The following is a 20,075-nucleotide window of genomic DNA, read 5'->3' as shown; positions in this document are numbered from 1 at the left end:
GGGGGAGGGATAGCTCAGTGGTTTGAGCATTGGCCTGCTAAACCCAAGGTTGTGAGTTCAGTCCTTGAGAGGGCCACTTAGGGATCTGGGGCAAAATCAGTACTTGGTCCTGCTAGTGAAGGCAGGGGGCTGGACTCAATGATCTTTCAAGGTCCCTTCCAGTTCTAGGAGATAGGATATCTCCATTATTATTTTTTTTTTTTTTACCACTCGGCCTGGTCATGGGTTATGTCGGACCACTGGGTCCTGGACATAGTGTATTGGGGCTATACTCTGCAGTTCTTGGCCGCCCCTTCTTCCCGACCCCTTCCCCCCCATTTTCCTGTCCCTATTCAGTGACCCTTCTCCTCGTTCAGGAGGTAGAGAAGCTCCTGGGTTTGGGGGCTGTGGAGGTTTCTTGGACATGGAAGGAAGAGGATTCTACTCTCGCTACTTCCTAATACCGAAGGCCAAAGGGGGCCTCAGACCCATCCTGGACCTGTGGGGCCTCAACAAGTCTCTCAAGAAGTTGAAGTTCCACATGATCTCCCTGGCCTCCATCATCCGCTCCCTAGATCCAGGGGACTGGTATGCTGCTCTCTACTTAAGGACGCTTACTTTCATGTCTCCATATTCCCGGGCCACAGGCACTTCCTGCGTTTTATAGTGGTCGGGCGTCACTTCCAGTTTATGGTGTTACCCTTTGGCCTGTTTTCAGCCCCCAGGGTGTTCACGAAATGCGTGGTGCCAGTAGTGGCTTTCCTGAGACAATTGTGGGGGGGAGGGGGAAATCCAGATCTTCCCGTATCTCAACAACTGGCTCATTAACGGCAGGACTCCAGGGCAGGTCCAACGGAGCCCCAACCTGGTGTGATTCATCTGCAACAATCTGGGCCTGTTAATAAACACAGGAAAGTCCACGTTAACGCCAGCTCAACACAGAGTTTATCGGAGCAGTTCTCGACTCCACGCAAGCCGGAGCCTTCCTTCTGCAAGCACGCTTCCAGGCCATGTCAGACTTGATTGCCCCCATGAAAAGCTGTCTGCTTACCACAGCCCACATGTGCTGCAAATGAGGGGCCACATGGCCGCGTGCACTTATGTGGTCAACCTGCCCGTCTTCATCTACGACCTCTGCAGGCCTGGCTGGCCTCGGACTATATCCCCAGCAGGCACACCCTGGACCGAGTGGTCATGGTACTGAGCCACGTCCTCTCGTCCTTGGACTGGTGGCTGGATCCAGAGTTGGTGCTGCAGGGGGTTCCCTTCATGACCCCATCTCCGTCGCTTACTCTGGTTTCGGACACGTCAGACCTGGGCTGGGAAGCCAATCTGGGCGAGCTCAACACCGAGGGCTGCTGACTACACAGCAATCTGTCCCTTCATATTAACCTCCGGGAGTTCAAAGCAGTTCACCTGGTCTGCCAGGCATTCTTGCCCCCACCTGAAGTACAAGATGGTGCAAGTCCCAACGAACAGTACAGCTGCGATTTACTACATCAACAGGCAGGGCGGAGCCAGGTCTTCGGCCCTTTGCCGGGAAGCGCTCAGCCTCTGGGACTTTTGTGTGTGACGTGCCATTCATCTGGTAGCCGCCCACCTGTCCAGATCCAAGAACGTCCTGGCAGATGTCTCAGCAGGACCTTCTCATCTCACCACAAATGGTCGCTCCATCCAGAGGTGGCCAGCCTGATCTTCTGCAGGTGGGGGACTCCCCAGGTGGACCTGTTTGCATCCAGGCAGAACAGGAAGTGCCATATGTTCTGTTCTCTGCAGGGCAGGGACAAGGCCTCCCTGTCGGACGCCTTCCTGATTCTGTGGACGAGAGCGCTGATGTATGTCTTCCCACCAGTGCCACTAATCCATGGAGTCCTGCTCAAGATAAAGCAAGACAAAGCAATGATCATCCTCATAGCCCTGGCGTGGCCTCGTCACCACTGGTTCGGCATGCTGCTGAGTCTCTGGGCAGCCACCCTGCTGCAACCACCTCTTCGGCTGGATCTGTTGTGTCAGAACCATGACAACCTGCTGCACCTAAACCTGGAGTCGCTGCACTTGATGGTTTGGCTGCTGAGTGCGGACAAACGGGGTGTTCTGCTGGTGTCCAGCTGGGCAGCAAAAAATCATCCACTAGGGCTCCGTATGTAAAGTGGAAGCAGTTCATGTGTTGGGCCGTGGACTGACATGTTCGAGCGGATGAGGCCCTGCTGCAGGATATACCGGACTATTTACTGCACTTTAAGCACCAGGGTCTATTGCTATCTTCGATCAAGGTACACCTGGCGGCCATTTCTGTGTTCCACTCTCCGATTCAAGGCCGTTCGGTCTTTGCACACCTAGAATGGAATGGACATGAGCAACACATCTCGAACAACAGTTACGAAAGGTAGGTAACCGTTTTTTACCTTGTTGCACCTAGTGTGAATCACTTGGACCTGATTCAAAAGCAGCTGTAGTCAATGGGTGTCTTTCCAGTGACTTCAGTGTACTTTAAATATCATCCACTCATATCTGGTAGATAGGTGTCATCTAATTACTTCTGGGGGAATTCTGCGCCACTACACAATGCAGAATTCTCTGTTTCCCGCACAGAATTGGGGATGCAGAGCTACTGGCCACCACTAGGGGCCATTGGACTCTACAGAGCCCAGTGAGCAGAGCGCCCAGCCAGACTGGTCTGGAAGCTGCACACTCTGCTTGATCCTCAATCTCTCAGGGATGGGAGAGGGCCTGGGAGACCCAGCTCTGGCAAAGGGTGAGGAAGGGCAGGGCTGCACCACACTATGCCCCCTGGCAGAACAGTAAAGAAGTTGGGGGGGAGGGTAAAGGTGCTGGTGTCTGGGCTGGGGGGTGCCCCATGGCTGGACTCTGCAGGGAGGGTGGTGGTGGTGTCTGGGCTGGGGGGTGCCCCAGGGAGGCAGGGGGTATCTGGGCTCTGGGTGTGCCCACTGCTGGGCTCTGGGCTGAGGGGTGCCCTGTGACTGGGATCTGGGCTGGGGGGTTCCCTGTGGCTGGGCTGTGGGGGGAGGAAGGTGCTGGTGTCTGGGGCAGGGGGGTGCTCCGTGGCTGGGCTCTGAGGGGATGGGAGTTCAAGGGCTCTGGGCTCTGGGGGTCCCACAAAGCCCCCTCCAGCACCCTCCAACTTGAAGTGGGTTGTCATCAGGGTTTCTTTAACTCTGTATTCCTGGGGGAATCTTTTATGCTGTTTTCTGTATTGTTGACATACTTGTTGACAGTTATTTTGAAATACATTACCAAAATAATTGAAACTGAAGGGATTATATTGTGTTATTTTGACAAATAAAATATGTAGAATTTTAAAATATTGTGCGCAGAATTTTTAATTTTTTGGCACAGAATTCCCCCAGGAGTAATCTATGCAGTAGATATCCTGTAGGATCCCTGGAACTGCCTTCCTACAGATTCTCTCTAGTTGATTTGTCACTCTTGCAAATTCTGACACAAAAATGCTGTTGAGTTTTAGTTTTCATTTTTACTTTTGTGATTCTCAACTCAGGACTATTTTGTATCTACTTCTTTCTATAATTTTATTATTTTATTTGAAGCTCTGCATTGCTGCTTGCCACCCTGCCAAAATTCTCCATTTTTAGGGAGCTCATCCTGTTTTACCATTATCTGAAAAACTGCCCTATTATTGATATGGTATTTATATTTGTCTCCTAAGAAAACAGTTTTGTATGTAGTGTAAAAGAAATTGAAGACATTTTTAAGTTTACTATAAGTGAAGTGGTATGTGAACCTGCTGTTTTCTCTGTGGAATCCAGTAGATGAACATTATTATTTTTCTACAAAGGTTTTCTCATACACTGCCAACAAAGAAATTCGAACAGATGATTTATGCTTGGATGTTTCCAAACTTAACGGCCCAGTCACAATGCTCAAGTGCCACCACCTAAAAGGCAATCAACTTTGGGAATATGATCCAATGGTAAGTCTTTGTGATGCTGAAATAAGGCTTTCACTTAATTTATTGTATACATTTTGACATAACTTATGATAAACAGTATATTCCTGTTACTAAGGGCTATTGTGTGTTGGTCAGAACAGGGCACTGTGAGTCAGGATTGTATTTCTAGGTGTCATCAATTCTGTGTTAACTCGAGCAAGTCACTATGCTTCTGTTTATCTTCCTCAAAAACAATTATAACTTTCATAGTACTGAGTCTTCATGTTTGGAAACTGCTTTAAGATCCTCTGATGAAAGGTGTTAGCAAGACCAGAGGGAAAATTACACTGGCCCAAGGGCTGGAATTTTCTATTTTTAGTCCTGGACCAGTAAAAATAAAACCAACATTAAGGGTCTTGTGATATCTTGCCTCTGCCAATGTTAAAACCAAATATTTTTTTTATTAAAGTTGGGTTACTGAATTTTGAATAGTGTAAATCTTTCATTTCTAATCCTGGCATGTTGAGATATAGGACTTTCAAATATCATTGCTATCATGTGTCTTCTCATTTGAATGTCAAAGCTATTTTTTAAATCATATATTGAACCGCTAGAGCTAGAAACTAATTACTTACACCATTTGAAAGCTTTCATGTAATATAAATCAGTAATCTCTAACTTCAACTGTTTGTCAGATATCAGCTTCTAAAATCATGTTGCAGTTAAATGTTAGGATAGGGTGAGAGGAGTCGTATTATGTGATTATTATTTTTAATGTCCCATTTTCTGACCAGTGGAGCAGTGAATACAGACAAAAACCTCTTAATTTGAAAACTTTTAAGATCAGCTTCTATACTGGATGACTGTTAGATAATTCCTGTTAAGAAAAATCTTGACCCTGCAACTTAATAATATTCTTTGAGGAGGATAAAGTGGATAAAGGAGGACCAATAGATACCCTATTTGGACTTTCAAAAAGCCATTGATAAAGATGCCTCATGAAATATTAAGGTAACTAAGTAGTTATAGCTGAGAGGCTAAAGGGCTGATGACAAATAGGAATAAATGAGTTATCTCTAAGAAGAAAGGTTAATGTTATGATTGCTCAAAGGGTCTCTAGCAATACTGATGTTCATGTTTATTATTGATCTATAGGAGGAACTGAAGAGTGAGGTGGCAAAGTTTCTGGCTGACAAAATATAGGTCAGTCAAATCTAGACAACAATTCAGTAACATAGGCAGATGGAATTAAATGTAGACAACTAACAGGAAATGCACATGCAAATGGAAGGAACAATTTTGAACTATTTAGACTATTTAAAGGTTCTTGAAGTGATCGTCTATACAGATTCCATTCTTAGTGAGCATGTAACCAAGATCTGATTCTTTTGAATAATAAAACCTCTCAGTGCTGCAAGATGTCGTTGATGTTTAGTACAATTTGAAAAAGGATGGGTAGACATCAATAATATTATTTGCACTTATATTAACTGCAAGGGTTGTGGCCCTCTGGACATAAGGTCCTGTCTATTTGCTGGATCAGAAAGAAGGCATTGTGTCAGTTCAGGCTCATCCTTTTATGTCAAAAGCTCTTTCTTTGTCTTCCTAGTCTCTGGAACCCTGTTTGAGCCAGTATATATGACCTTCCCCACAGAGTGGTACCTCTCGGGAAGTATTTACAGTGTGATTCACCCTAATCACCCCCATTGTTTTTAGTTCCTGAAGGAGCGGTGGTAACCCTCCCCAGTGAAGGAAAACACAATCATGCTTATAGTCCTTGACCCACAGTGATACATAAATTTAATACTATATGTTTTCCCCAAAGATACTGCCTGAGGTAGCAATATCTATCACATTTCCCCCATAAAGCAGAGGGTATACCTAGGGTGCCCGACTGGCATCCTTGGGGAACCCATGACTTATTCTCTGGATTGTGTTTCATTACAATGTCTATCGCAAATATATTTCTGGAAACTCGAGATTGAGTGTGTAGGACATAAAATTCAGCCAGAAGCCTAGATCTGAAATAATTCCATGATATAAATTGCTAAAGATTCAACCAGTAGAACTAGATTATGGTTTTGGGATTAAAAAAATTAATTGAAACTCTTAAATTTCTTTTCAGTGCTACAAAACAAAGGTGTTAAACAGAACAAGAAGAATTATTGGCAATAATTAATCTTTAAAACTGTTCATTCTTTTCTAGTATAGCTATGTTTCCTGCTTAAAAAGTGATGGTTAGTAATGTTACCACACAAAATAGTTCCTCAGAGACCGAGTCGTTTCAACCCTTCTTCCCTCAGTTCAGTTTTTGCTTCCAGGTGTTTTTTCAGTGTCTCTTTGGGTGGGGAGGCAGAGGAGAACCATGATGTCACTCCCCTGCCTTATATAGTTCTTGTGTAAGGCAGGAACCCTTTGTCTTCTAGTGGAAAACCACTGGTATTCCAAAAGGGGAAGAGGGGTATCCGGTACCAGGTGACTCGGACCCATGTCTCTGCATGACTGTAGCATCCCTTGCTAGTAGACTGTCTCCAGCGTCCACAGGAAGACTAAGCCCTTTCACAGTCCATTGTCTCTGCCAATGGCCCATTAGCCCTGTCTGGCTTTTCCATTGTTGTACCTGAAGGGCTGCTTGAGGGTGACACCCAAAGTAACACATTTGAAATACAGATACATAGTTAATACTCCTAACATCAGATACAGAAATGATACAGGCATACAAATTAGATAATCACATTCAGTAAATCATAACCTTTCCAATGATCTCACATGAGCCATCTTGCATAAAGTATATCTCAGTTATGTCATATTCCTATTATAAGCATATTTTCATAAAGACTATGGGGTGAAACGTGTCAGATGGATTTGCCTGGCACGTGACCTTTGTTAATTAGCAGGTGGTGTATAACTCTCAGATCTTTCCAGGGAAGCTTTTACCTGGCCGAGAAGTCATAAAGACACGTAAGAGAGCCTGTAGTAAGGACTCGTTTCCCAAACAGCTGGGTTGTTTTGTACTGTTTTTCCTTATACTTGCATTGTATAAGAAGCATCTGGTCTGGGACATTAGATGTCCCAGAAAGGACCTTGTGGTTTATTTTGTTCTGTTAAAAGCCTATTCGGTGATTCAGTCACAACAGTACAGACCTTAGGTGCCTCCTCTTTTTGGTTTTATCAGTGCATCCCTTGATTGGTTTGCACACTCTAGATATCCCTCTTCCATTTCTCCAGTTTGATTCCTGCCTCCCTCTGTGGAGCACATAGGAAGGTGCCCTTCAAGGTTGCATCTGGGCAGCATTTTATGAGGAAAACATGAAATAACCAAATAAGGCCAAGAGAGGAAAAACACCTCAGTTGTGCCTCAAGTACCTGTGAGGCCATGAAGTATTTTTTGCTCTCACTTTGAGAAACCTTCACTATTTCAATGAAGACAGCAGTTGAAACAGTTCATGTGGCTTCAGCAGACAAAAAACAGCCATCTCTTTTTGCACAGACATGAGAGAAGCTCACTCACATGGACAAATGCACTCCCTGAAGCACATTTAGACTAGGGAAAGGAGATTTTCTAGGATGTAAAGGGATTCATTGATTAAACTCACCTTTTCTGTGGCCCCTGAAGTGGTAGAATGGTTTGAGTATTTTCCTGGCGGCATTTAATGGATAACCTGCTAGACTACCCACTCTACACCTCTTAATAAAGCCATTTACATCTCTACGAGGTACCAGCACCGCCTGTTTCCTGACCTTATCCTCTCATTCTCTGTGAAGAATGATGCAACCCCCAGTGGCTCCATTGCAGTACATGGGGGAAAGAGGGCAAAAGGAAACCCATGGGGCTATATAGAAGGGCTCAGATCACTCTAAGGATGCAAAAGTGCAACCATAAATAGTGTTACAAAACTAGAAAAATTAAAACCAAACCTGATTTTAAATAAAGCTTATTTCTTTAATATTGATCTGCGTCAGCTCGCTACCTGAAGGTGGTATTTTTCATTTTAATATATGCTAGGCCCCAATGTAATCTGGTAGCAGTAACTGACTCTCCAAAATGGTATGAGACCCTGCTTCTTGCTGCACGTGTGAGGATCCTCATGACTCTGAACCATTAAAACTAGCAGGGACACAAATCAGAAATGTAAATGGATGCAAGTAAACTCAACCTTTTCTAGGGAACTGTGCTGGGCATTTGTGGTAGGTGCAACAACCCACAGGATTTGTAACTTTTTACAGGGAATATTTTGTGGGCTTTGAGAATTGTGTGCATCTGAAAGAAAATTACGTGTGTACCCAGTGTACTGTTGCAAGTTCCACCAGTTCAATCATGAGTGCATATTGCAACAGTGCAATTCTCTGGTGCAATAATGGACTTAAGTTTCATAACATGTAAGTGTGGGAAAGTACTATGTGTTTGTTTATTGCAGCTGACTGACATGGTACTCTCAGTTGACACAAAACTAACATGATGACCGACAGACACATTCAGCCACAGTTAAATTTTGTATTGTAGATCAGGCCTCAGAGTGACACAAACTTCACCCTAAGGCACGGGCAGACTGTTTTCCCATACAGATTGTGCGTCTCTCACTCCTGCATGCACCTAATTCCCAGAATCTCTCCTGTCCAGTATAGGCAGGCAATCATCTTTCTCAGTCTCTGGCTCCCCAGTGCAGGTAGACCCATCTTCATTAACCCCCCACCTAGGTCCAGTGCTGGTGACTGGGTGGTGCTTTTGGATGGTATTCTGTTAGGTGATTGAGGGATTAACCACTAGTAAGAGCCTAGCTGCTCTACTTCTGTCTCTGCATGTGACCTACCTCACTCTGCTGCAGACTTCAAGAAAATAGAGGAAACCCACCAAAAACACAACCTGTATACCAGACATTGTGTTGCTTTCTTCATCCCAAGCACCTTGGCCCAGTCTACGCAAGCGCTAAGGCCTTGTTATATCTAGACATGGCCAAAACTCAGGTAATCTGGTTCATGAGAAGTTTTGATATTTCAAAATTAGATTTCTGTCTGAATTGAAACAAACCAAATGAAACTGGCAAGATTGTAAATTTCAAACAGCAGCTGCCAGGGCTCCCAGCATCTGCAGCTCCAGAACAGATCTGCCAAGTGGACTGTCTAAGGGCAGGGGACCCCAAGTCTTCCAGACTCCCATGCCAGTTAGCTCTCAGGACTGCCTGTTCTGAAGTAGAGCAGCATGAGGAGCCACATGGCCCAGGAGTGTGCCGAGGCAGACCACATGGTGAGGCTCCCCTAGAACCAGTGACCCAGATTTCCGTACTATAGAGCCAGGAGCCTAGACTCTGAGAGCCCTGACTGCAGCCAGTTCTCCCAAGGTGTTCAGGATTTCCTGACTCCATGGCAGGGCTGCCTTGGAGTCATGGATCCTGGAAGCCTGGGTTCCTTGACGCCAGAGTAGTCCATGTGGTGGGGCTCCCCAACAGTCCACCAGACAAGTTAGCAGGGAAACAGGCAGGAACCCGGCCTGTGATTCGGCAAAAGTTTGTCAAACCCAACTTTCTTTTGCAACATTCAGCATTTTCCAACTAAACTGTTTCATCGGAATATTTCTGACTAGCTCTAGTTAAATCCTTTTTATATATAGCAGCCTACTCATATTAAATTTGTTTCTTCATGTAATAGGGGTTGAAAACATCTCCAGTATTTTGCTGAGTTGGAATTTTGTTCAAATTGTATAAAAACTGTTGCCTATCTTCATCTCTCTGCTATCAATAATTACCATCTTTCATTGTTATGAAGTGCTGATTCTTAACAGTGCTTACTTACTGTCGAAATCTGTCTTGGATTTAACACAACATATAAAGCATATCCACCAAAGCTGTGCTTTTGTCATTGTACCTTATTCCAGCCACCTCAATGGGCATGTACTGCTAGCTTTTCAAAATTTGAATCTTGTGTTGTCTTCAATGTGTATACGCACAATTACATTGAATATCATTGTACTTTGTTAGTATTTTATGCAAAAAAATCTCTTAAGCTTATACATATTTTGAAAATGGAGATTTCTGCTTTTCAATTACTTAAAGCTCTTGTTTCATCCCTTACTGTGTCATGAAGAATTGAACATTAAACTTATCACAGTCTTAGGACTGAATATTACTTCTCCCAGGCTCAGGTCAAGTATCATTTTGGGGAAATAAGAAAGAAATCTCACATACGTTTTTTTTTTTTTCTCCTTTTCAAAATGGTGCGTGTTAGAAGCTGCTTGGAATACTGAAAGTAGTCCTAGAGGAGATGGTATAGTGGGCAGTAAATATGGGTGGTCATTAAGGGCCTATGATAAATTGTGGAATCGCGTGGAAAATTAGAGGAGATGTATGATGTTACCACATGGATGTCACCACCCCATATGTGATTTATACATTTTAATGTAATACTAACTTTTAAATTACATTTTAATACTGTACATATCACTATTAAAACATCCTTTAGTTTATTTGGCAAGATGACATAGGTATGTTGTTTTCTTCACCATACTCATCACATTTTTTACACATTTTGAGAGAACTGCCACAACTTTAAATATGTTTTTTGTAATTATTAAGATATTAATAACCTGTCCCTGCCAGGCAGTGCAAGACTTGATTGGTCACTGGCACGAGGCCCAAGCTGATGTGGAAAGATATTTTTTGTCATATAGCCTTTGTGTATTCTAAAATTAGCTGAATTTCAGACACCTTTCTAAAATTTTAAATGGTTGCTTTCATATCTTTGTTGCAGCTTAATCAAAAAAAATATTTTGCCCTGAGCCATCAATAGCTTGTGTATGCGATATTGTGTTCAAGCTGAATAACTCTTTAAGCCAAGCCTCAAAACACCTTTATTTAAAATTACTTTTCATTGTATGCATAAGGTTCTGTATTTTTATACTATTAATTCTTATGTTGCATTTATCACTTTTAAAAAAACCCTGTAAAATATTTGTAAATTAGTTTTTCTTTAAAGTACACGGCAAATACAGAATACATTTTGGTGTGTTGTGATACATATGAACATGAGAATTTCCGTTACCAGATAAGTGATCTGTGCAGTCCAGTATCCTACCTCTGAGTGACCAATACCAGATGCTTCTGAGGAACATGCAAGAAACCCTGTAGCGGATGATTATAGAATAAGCTATTCATAAAGGAAGTGCCTCTCTAGCTCCCCCTCCCCCATATATTCATGGTAGTATTAGAGTTTATATTCCTTAATATACTTTTATTTTTAATCTAATGTAACTGTGGATAGTCCACCAGCAGTTCTCAAAGGTCCCTAGTGCTTCTTGCTAGGAAAGGAGAAGGCAGTCCCCACCACCTTCTCTTTCTGGGGTTCCTGATACACAAGATAAGACCTTTGAGGAACAGAAAGCGAGATTGGGCAAAGAATACTCCTACAACCAACATCTCTCCATCCTCCCTGATGAAACTGTCATGCTTCCTCCACCGTCCTTGTCTGATGATGATGAAAAACAATTTCATCAAAGGTCCCTTATTAAAAGGATAGCAGACTCCTTGCAAATTCCATTGGAGGGGGTTAAGGAGTCACAGCATAAGTTACTTGTTATCCTGCATACATCTTCATCTGTCCGCATCATGTTACCCATTAACAAGGCCTTGTTGGACCCAGCAAAAATATGGCATCCCCCAGCCACAATACCACCCCGCTTGTAAGAGGGTGGACAAAAAATACTACTTTCCCTCCAAGGACTCAGACTTTTTATTTTCACATCCATCCCCAAACTCTTGTGGTTGATGCTGTGAATTAACGTGGCAGAGAGCACCAGGCTAAGTCGACACCATACAAGAAAGATTTTAAGCTACCTTACCATTTAGGATCACCAATTACCCAAGCCCTCATGGTAAAGTATAGCATACTAATTACTCAAAACTGAATTCCTTCATTGAGCATCTTCCAACATGCCAGAGGGAGCAATTCCAGGCAATCATCGCAGAGGGCCAACTACTTGCAAGGACATCTATGAAGGCCTCTTTGGATGCCACTAACACAGCTGCTCATTCCATCTCCACAGCAATGGTCAAGAGGAGGGCTTCTTGACTTCAGCTCTTGGGTTTTCAAACTATAGTCAAGGACCTTCCATTTGAGGGATCAAAGATGTTTGCAGAGAAAACTGATGAATCCCTGCATACCTTAAAAGATTCTAGAGCCACCTTGCGCTCTCTGGGAAAGTACACCCCTGCACAAAAAAGAAGGTTCAGTAAGTCCCAGATGGCACAGAGATCTCTGCCTACGCAGTTTCCTGCCTCCCAGAGGCATTATGAAACCCTGTGCAAGAGACAATGTTTTGAGAAAAAGAGATCAGCTACCTAGCAGGCATCAACTTCACAACCTTTAACCTCCAAACAACTATTTTAATGGGTGGTTAAGGGTCTGAGTTACCACCCACATCCTTATCTGCTGTAACAATCCACACATTTCCCCCGCTTCAGTAAGTACCTTGATCATTTCCATCAGAACTGGAAACATATCACTACGGACAAGTGGGTGTTGAAGATTATTTCAGCAGGATACTCTATCCACTTTGTTCCCCCCACCATGCACCACCTCCTGTCCCTCCTCAGGGACCCTCTCATGAGCACCTTTTGCAACAGGAAATAGACTCTCTCCTGAATTTGGGTGTTAAAGAACCAGTTCACACAACACAGAGGGATTTTACTCCAGGTACTTCCTGGTACCAAAAAAGAACGGTGATTGGAGACCTATTCTAGATCTAAGATCATTCAACAGATTTGTAAAGGTTCAGTGGTTCAAAATGGTAACTCTTGCAGCAATAATTCCATCACTGGACCAAGGAGACTGGTTCTCAGCCCTTGACCTTCAGGACACTTACTTCCATATAGCAAACCACCTCTCCCATAGAAAGTTTCTGTGATTCTTGAGTCGAGCACTTCCAATACCCGGTGCTTCCATTTGGGGTCTCATCTGTGCCCAGAGTGTTCTCCAAAGTCCTTTCTGTGGTAGTGGCACATCTTTTGCAAACAAGGAATCCTGATTTTCCCATAATTAGATAATTGCCTGCTCAAAGGGCGGTCCTTCAAAAAGGCTTGATTGCCACTCAGGAGACCGTGGACCTATTCCTCTAACTGGGACTACAATTAAATGTCTGAAAGTCCACCTTAAATCTGGTACATTTGGAGTTCATTGGCGCCTATCTTGATTCAGCAACAGCCAAAGCATTCCTTCCTTCATACAGGTTCATTACCCTAGTCAATTTAGTCTCTACAGTCCAAGTCAGCCCTCAAACATTGTCCAGAAATTGTCTCCAACTACTGGGACACATGGTGGTGGATACCTTAGTAATAAATCAGACAAGACTTCATACATGTTGCCTTCAAGGGTGGCTCAGAACTGTTTACTCACCAAGCAAACACATCTTAAACAAAGTACTCTCAATGCCCTCAGTAGTCAAAACATCCCTCGACTGGTGGAAGAATCCTCATGACATTTGCACAAGGGTCCCCTTCACTCAACCACCCCCAAAATCAGTAATAACAGATGGATCCCTGTTGGGGTGGGGAGCCCACCTGGGCACCCACCCTATTCAAGGCAGGTTGTCTCCTCCTCTTGAGTCCACACTACACATCAACTTGCTGGAACTCAGAGCAGTCAGAAATGCATGTATTTACTTCCTCCCACTGATCAGGGGCAGACATAAAGATCATGATGGACAACATGTCATGTATGTTTTACATAAAATGCCAAGGGGGAGCGAGATGACCTTCCCTCTGCGCCAAAGCAAAGAGACTTTGGAATGGTTGTGTATGACACCCAATCAATATCTCAGCAGCTTACCTTCTGGACATACAAAACACCACAGCGGATGCCTTCAGCAGACGCTTCTCCCAAGATCACAAATGGGAGATAAATCCCACTGAACTCCACTGCATATTTCAGCATTGGGGCATCCTACAGATAGACTTGTTCAACACAGCCAAGAACAAGAAGTTTTCCCAGTTGTGCTCCAGAGAGGCAGTCTGAGAGTCAGCACTCCCTGGGAGATGTCTTTCTCCTCCATTGGAACCAAGGACTCTTGTACACATTTTAACTGATTCCCGTAATATCCAAGCTCTGTGCAAGATAAAGAAAGAAAAAGGTTATTCTTGTAGTTCTGATGTGGCCGGGATGAACGTGGTTTCCTTATTTCACTCAGCTGGCAGTATGTCAGCCAGTCACTGTCAAACCTGTTCCCCCTTTCCTCTCTCAGGTCAAGTTCATCATCTCAATCTCAGGGTTCTCCAGGTCACAGCATGGCTGATAGATGGTTCGCATGGTTAGAAACAACCTGTTCTGAGGACATAAAGACAGCGCTGCTGCATAGCCGGAAACAAGCTACTCGGGACACATGTATCCAAAAGTGAAAGAGATGTAAACACTTGTGTGACTTGAAACACATTTCTCCTGCATCCTCTCTGCTTTCATTGGTACTAGATTACATCCTAGAGCTAAAAAGGTCAGGCTTATCTCTAAGCTCCATAAAGGTGCCTCTCAGCTGTCAAGGCCTTCCATAATACGATAAAGGGTTTTTCTGTTTTCGTTCATCCTACAACAAGAAGGTTCCTCAAGGGACTTGATAACCTCTTCCCACAAATCAGATGCCCCACACCGGCATGGGGCCAACTTTGTACTCATGTCTTAAGAGACCTTCCTTTAAACCCATGGCCACCTACTACTTTCTACACCTGTCCATGAAAACTGCATTTCTAGTAGCCATTGCTTCTGCTCGAAGAGTTGGGGGCAGAGGGGGCTCTAATGGTGTACCCTCCCTTCAGTCTTTTTTTTTATTTTATTTTATTTTTTTTTATTTTATTTTATTTTAAGGATAAGGTCATGCTACTACCGCATCCCAAGTTCCTGCCGAAAATATCTTTAGTCTTAGATCAGCGATCCCTTGATAATGTTGCCTCCACCTCACTGTGGACACCTTCTGGCTCTCCTGGGAGAGTGATCTCTCTTATGTGAATGTTACAAATATTGATCTCGGTTGTATGCCCAATTGTTTTGTTGTTGGATCTGGGCTCAGATCCTCATTCAGAGGAACAACTGGATCCTGTTCTGGGTCCAGAATCACAATCTCGGAGAACTCCGTTAGACATGGATTATTACAGGCATAGACAACTCTGACATAATACCAGAATGACCAAATTGACAGCACTAGAAAGTGCCTCCCTCGATTACAGATAAATCTCTGACTGAGTGACATCCTGCCAAATTGGCAAGAAAAGAATGTGCCTTCCTGGATTCCTTGGCTGTATTGGTTAGCTCTGGGCCTTCCATACCAACCTCTCTCCAAGTCATGCCTCCTTTCCAGCATCAAACTAGGGACATTTTTATGGGTTTATGACATACAGATTCAAGTTATATAGATCACAGACAACCAATCTCTGAGACATTTGGATTCGAGATGTTCATATCCTACGCTAACAGATCCAGTAACAGGAGACAAGTCCCCTACTCTTAATGCAAGATGTTTTATATGATGAGGAAGAGAAATTTGAAATTCCTCCCCAGAGGAATATTTTGCATCATGATCAGGATCCTATGGGCAAATCTTCTCCAGACAAAAACAGAGTAGCCTCAGTTTCTTCACCATTGGAGGATGCCATTCAATTCCAATTAGTCAGAAGAATGGTTTTTACATTAAAATTACCTTCAGTTTTGTTGGAGGAAACTTCGCACCCCATTTTTGATATACTTGGAAATACTTCTGCGTACCAGGCTTCTCTGCCCTTTTTGGAGGGTTTATGGTAACCAGTTAAATCAATATGGAATGCCCCATCATCTTGTCAGCCAATGGCAGAAAGTGCAGTTAAGCTTTACCGGATTTTGTACGAGGAATTTTCTTTCTTTAGTGTACAGTCACGGTAGTGGCTAAAATTTAATGCAAAGATCAAGATGTAGGTATCTGATTGAGGTATGGATCCTGTGTCAGCCTCTATTCAACCTATATGAGAGTACTTGTTACCTTTAAAGCATAAGGGTTTATCTGTTGCATTGCTGCTAAGGGTACATTTTAGCTGCAATAGCACTTTTTCATATACAAGTAGATGGTAAATCAGTATTACACATAAATTTCTAAAGGGTTACTGAACTTTTATCTCCCGGTAAGATATCCTATTGCAGTACTATCATGGCTTATGTCTCCAACTGTCAAGCCCTTATCTTGTTCCCTATTTCGTCTATCAATTTAAGCTGCTTTTATTATAGCAATACTGTTAGCCAGGAGGATTAGTGAATTTCATGCCTTACTGACTGACCCTCCATTTACAAGTTTTTATAAGAGCAAGGTAATTCTTTGTTCACATCCAAGTTTCATACCAAAAATCGTTTAGGAGTTTGTCAATTAGTCCCTTACTCTACCAGTGTTTTTTTTCCCCCCAGACCTCATTCAAATAAGGGTAAATCTGAGCTACATTGTTTGGATGCATAAAGCATTTTATTGTTTTATCTGGATTGGACTAAAGATTTTAGATCTTCATGCGAATTTTCTCATATGCTGGTAACTATAAAAGGAATCCTATTTCCGCACAAACATTATCTAGATGGTTTAGGCAGTGAATACAGTAATAGAAAGTTATAAAACAGCATCACAATCTCCCCCAGCTCACCTGAGAGCACACTCTGCTAGAGTGATAGTGGCCTCAGCAGCATGTTTGAAACATGTTCTGGTAATAGAAATTTGAAGAGCAGCCATGTGAAGTTCTGTACATACTTTCAAACAATTATTTGTTAGATATTGCAACCACATCAGGGGCACAGTTTGGTAGATCAGCTCTTCAGTCCTTGTTTACTTCGAACTTCTTACCCACCATCTGGTTTAATAAGTGTACTACTGACTAAACTATCCCAAAATTGGGAATATGCAGAGAACACCTGAAGTTAATTACTTGTAACGGAGGTTCTTCGATATGGACTCTGCTTGTTCACACACCTTGCCCTTCTTTCCCCCTTTTGTGGAGTCCTATCTTCTAGTGGCTTGGCATTAGCAGTGGAAGGAACCAAGGTGATAACCACTGCTGCACCTCTTTTTATAGCCATGCCCTCAGAACATGCGCAGAGACTCAGGGCAGGGGCAAAGAGGCGCATGAGCGTTTGATTAGGTTCTGCTAGTAGAAGACTACACTGTCAGTGTACCAGTCGGTGCACTTCACAAAAGTGTGAATATGTAGAGTCCATCTTGAAGAACGTTGGTTACAGGTAAGTAACCTTCATTATTGTCTGATAAAGGTCTCTACTAAGTTGCAGAAAATTGTCCCATTTCGTATAGAAAACCAGTAGTGACTAGTTTCTCATTCAAATGGACCTTTTCCTTTTGATTAATACCTTACAGCTACAGGTAAGCTGCTTCATAACTTCCATCTATCCTGACAATACTGTACCTATAGCTTCAATTTCTGCCATTGTTCTTTATTTTGTTTCCCAAATGGTTTCTTTGTTCCTGTTGATTGTATTAAAGGCATGGGATCTCAGAAGTCAACGTAGTGGAACAGTGTGAGTGCAAACAGATTTTTGGTCCCACAGCAATCAGAAATGCACAAAAGTTCCTGGTAGATATTCTAAGTGATGGTGGAAATAAAAAAAGATTAAGCTACACGTAATCTTAAGAGAACATGTTGATTACTTCCTGAAAGAGTGTTATGCAACTGCTTAAAGATGAAGAGTAAATAAAACTGAGGAAGGATGGTGTGGCTTAAGCACTGGAATGGAACATAGCAGATTTGGGTTACATTCCCAGCCTTAACACCCATTTCATATGTAGCTTCAGGTAACTCCATTTCACGTGTATATAATGGTGAGGATAACATTCTTTTCTCCGATTGTTTTCATCTTTGTCCGTTTATATTAGGCTTTTCACTGCAGGGATTCTCTACATATGTCAGTATGTTGCCTAACACAATGGGGCCTGATCTTAGTTGGGGCCTCTGGGTAGTACCATAATACACATAATTTCTCAAAATTCCATCTAACTCAGTAGTATCTCTTAGTGAGGTAAGTTGCAAGATTCTTAATTTTTTGCCTTTAAATGCGGTGTATTTTATTGAATATTAAATTTGTGTTTCAGTGGTAGTCTTTAAATACACCTTATATGCATTGTACTATTATGTTTAGCACAAAATGCTTTTTAGAAACAAAAGAATGAGATTTGATATATTTTCTGCCTTGCCTTTTTCTGTTAAATCTTTATTTGTGTTTTTTTTCTTTTTCAAAGAAATTAACCCTGTTGCATGTGAACAGTAACCAGTGCCTGGATAAAGCCACCGAAGAAGACAGCCAGGTACCCAGCATTAGAGACTGCAATGGCAGCCGTTCTCAGCAGTGGCTACTTCGCAACGTCACCCTTCCAGAAATGTTCTGAGAGGTTTTAAAAAAAGAAAAAGATTGACTGGGCTACCTCGGCAAGTATTTTGGCTGTGTCCTTAAGTAGCAAAAAAAAGATATTTCTGCTCTGCAGGATGCAAGGTTCATCAGATATTAGAACTCTGACTCTTCTAGCTTTTCAGTAGCTGTGAACCAGCCTTCCTGTATAAGGACGTGAAACTATATACATACTAGTGAAACTGCGCACGCTGATGTTTACAAGATTGAAGAGAGTCTCTTTCATCAAAGGATCATTCTAGAGAACGTTTGGACAATGGAAACATAATCATTGAAATACGCTCTCTGGAGAGCTGCATATCGTAGTTTGCTTGCACATCAGTAACCTCTGCTGAAAGTGCTGTTGTAATGAAGAGACTTCCAAGAATTTTTTTCCTGGTTGGCATTGGTAACCAGTATATTAAATATAGTTACAAAAATAAATGGAACAGAGAGCTGGAGATCACATTCAGTATCATGAAATAAGATTTTTACAGCAAGAAACATGTAAAACAGGGTTTAAAGGAAAAGAAATCAGAACTACGAAAAGTACAATTTGTTATAGTAAAGTATCAGATTTATATGTAGATTTTATACCTCAGTGGGAAAAATAACCAAGTCAAGCAATTCTTTCTGTTTTCAGTTGTGTGATAGTTCATGGATTTTTTTCATGGTGGGTCTGAAATTATTTTGAGCGCAAACAAAATGAGCTTAAGAACAAAAATTTAGCTCTTTGAATGTCAGCTCACTTTTTGTTTTTAATTTGGTTTGTGAGCTGTTGGAATTGTAATGCATCTTTTTATTACTGTCTGAAAACTGGAGGTTTAACATACTGTCTAACTTTTGTCCAGACCTACCATTTCAGTTGTACTTGGGTTGCCAGCTTGTGGACTTTCATGGCCAAACAAAGGATTTTAGTGCATTTTGAACTTAAGTTAACTTGACTGATGATGCTTAGTGCCCAAAACTCATACTACTGTACTACAGATTTGTTTTCACAGCAATAAATCTTTTGTTCTTTGTTTGATTTCCACTCATCAGAAAGCCTACAAAATGATTTATTATTTGGGTAACAGGAGATTGGCATAGCTGAAGGTTTTCTGGAAATTTTTTCACTTCATACTCAGATGTGCTTAATTGTCAAGTGCATACTTAGATTAGATTCTTGAATTGTAATGTTGATCTGCTGCTTTTTTTCTAATAAAAACTGAAGAAAAAATGTTAAATTGGCATGGTTTTTAAAGTTAACATAGCCAAAAGCAGTATGACTGTGTACATTACACTAACCTTGCACTTCTGAACTGAATTGCTTTATTTCATTTAAGTTGAACCTTTCTGGACTAACCTAGTCTTGAAAACAAGCCACAAAATGCTGAGTACTCAGTGAGTTTTCTTTTTAAATAGGAAAAAGATTAATATAATGGAGAGGATATTTTGTACAATAAATGTCATTGTTTGGCCAATTGTCCTGTGAATCAAATTAAATTTAGACTAAAGCAAAAGATGTTGCAGCTATTGTCTACTGTTGCAGACACTTTAGATCTGCTATTTATACAGTACTTTAAACAAAGAAATCTATTTTTTATTATTTCTTTTTTTGCAACCATTACCGAGAGTTTTCTTATGCACCTTACAATAAATGACCATGGCCCCTGCCTTGAAAAGCTTACGATCTAATTACAGACATGATTAAACAGAACAGGGAGCAATATTATGCAGTTACACCACAAAATCTAATGCACAGCATGGTGAGATAAAATATTCTAAAATGTAAAAATATTTCATTGATGTTTTTATTGGTGTTGTTCAAATG

The 20,075-nt window shown here is 42.0% G+C and overlaps 1 protein-coding gene across 3 annotated transcripts in view; it reads left to right on the top strand.

The window, feature by feature from the left end:
* GALNT1 (polypeptide N-acetylgalactosaminyltransferase 1) overlaps positions 1–19,488 on the top strand; it is a 211,144-nt gene extending 191,656 nt beyond the window's left edge. For all 3 annotated transcript variants that reach the window (XM_026654148.2, XM_026654146.2, XM_029912078.1), the window contains 2 exons: positions 3,794–3,928; positions 18,117–19,488. In XM_026654148.2, coding sequence (XP_026509933.1) covers positions 3,794–3,928; positions 18,117–18,263 — 282 coding nt within the window. In that variant the 3' untranslated portion in view covers positions 18,264–19,488. The remainder of the gene's footprint in view (positions 1–3,793; positions 3,929–18,116) is intronic.
* The last annotated feature ends 587 nt before the right edge of the window (positions 19,489–20,075 follow it).

This window comes from Terrapene carolina, unplaced genomic scaffold (assembly GCF_002925995.2).
Source record: "Terrapene carolina triunguis isolate 2854851 unplaced genomic scaffold, T_m_triunguis-2.0 Scaffold183, whole genome shotgun sequence".
Classification (NCBI taxonomy): domain Eukaryota; kingdom Metazoa; phylum Chordata; order Testudines; family Emydidae; genus Terrapene; species Terrapene triunguis.
Note: the sequence above shows the minus strand (reverse complement) of the source record. Positions and strands in the feature narration are given on the sequence as shown.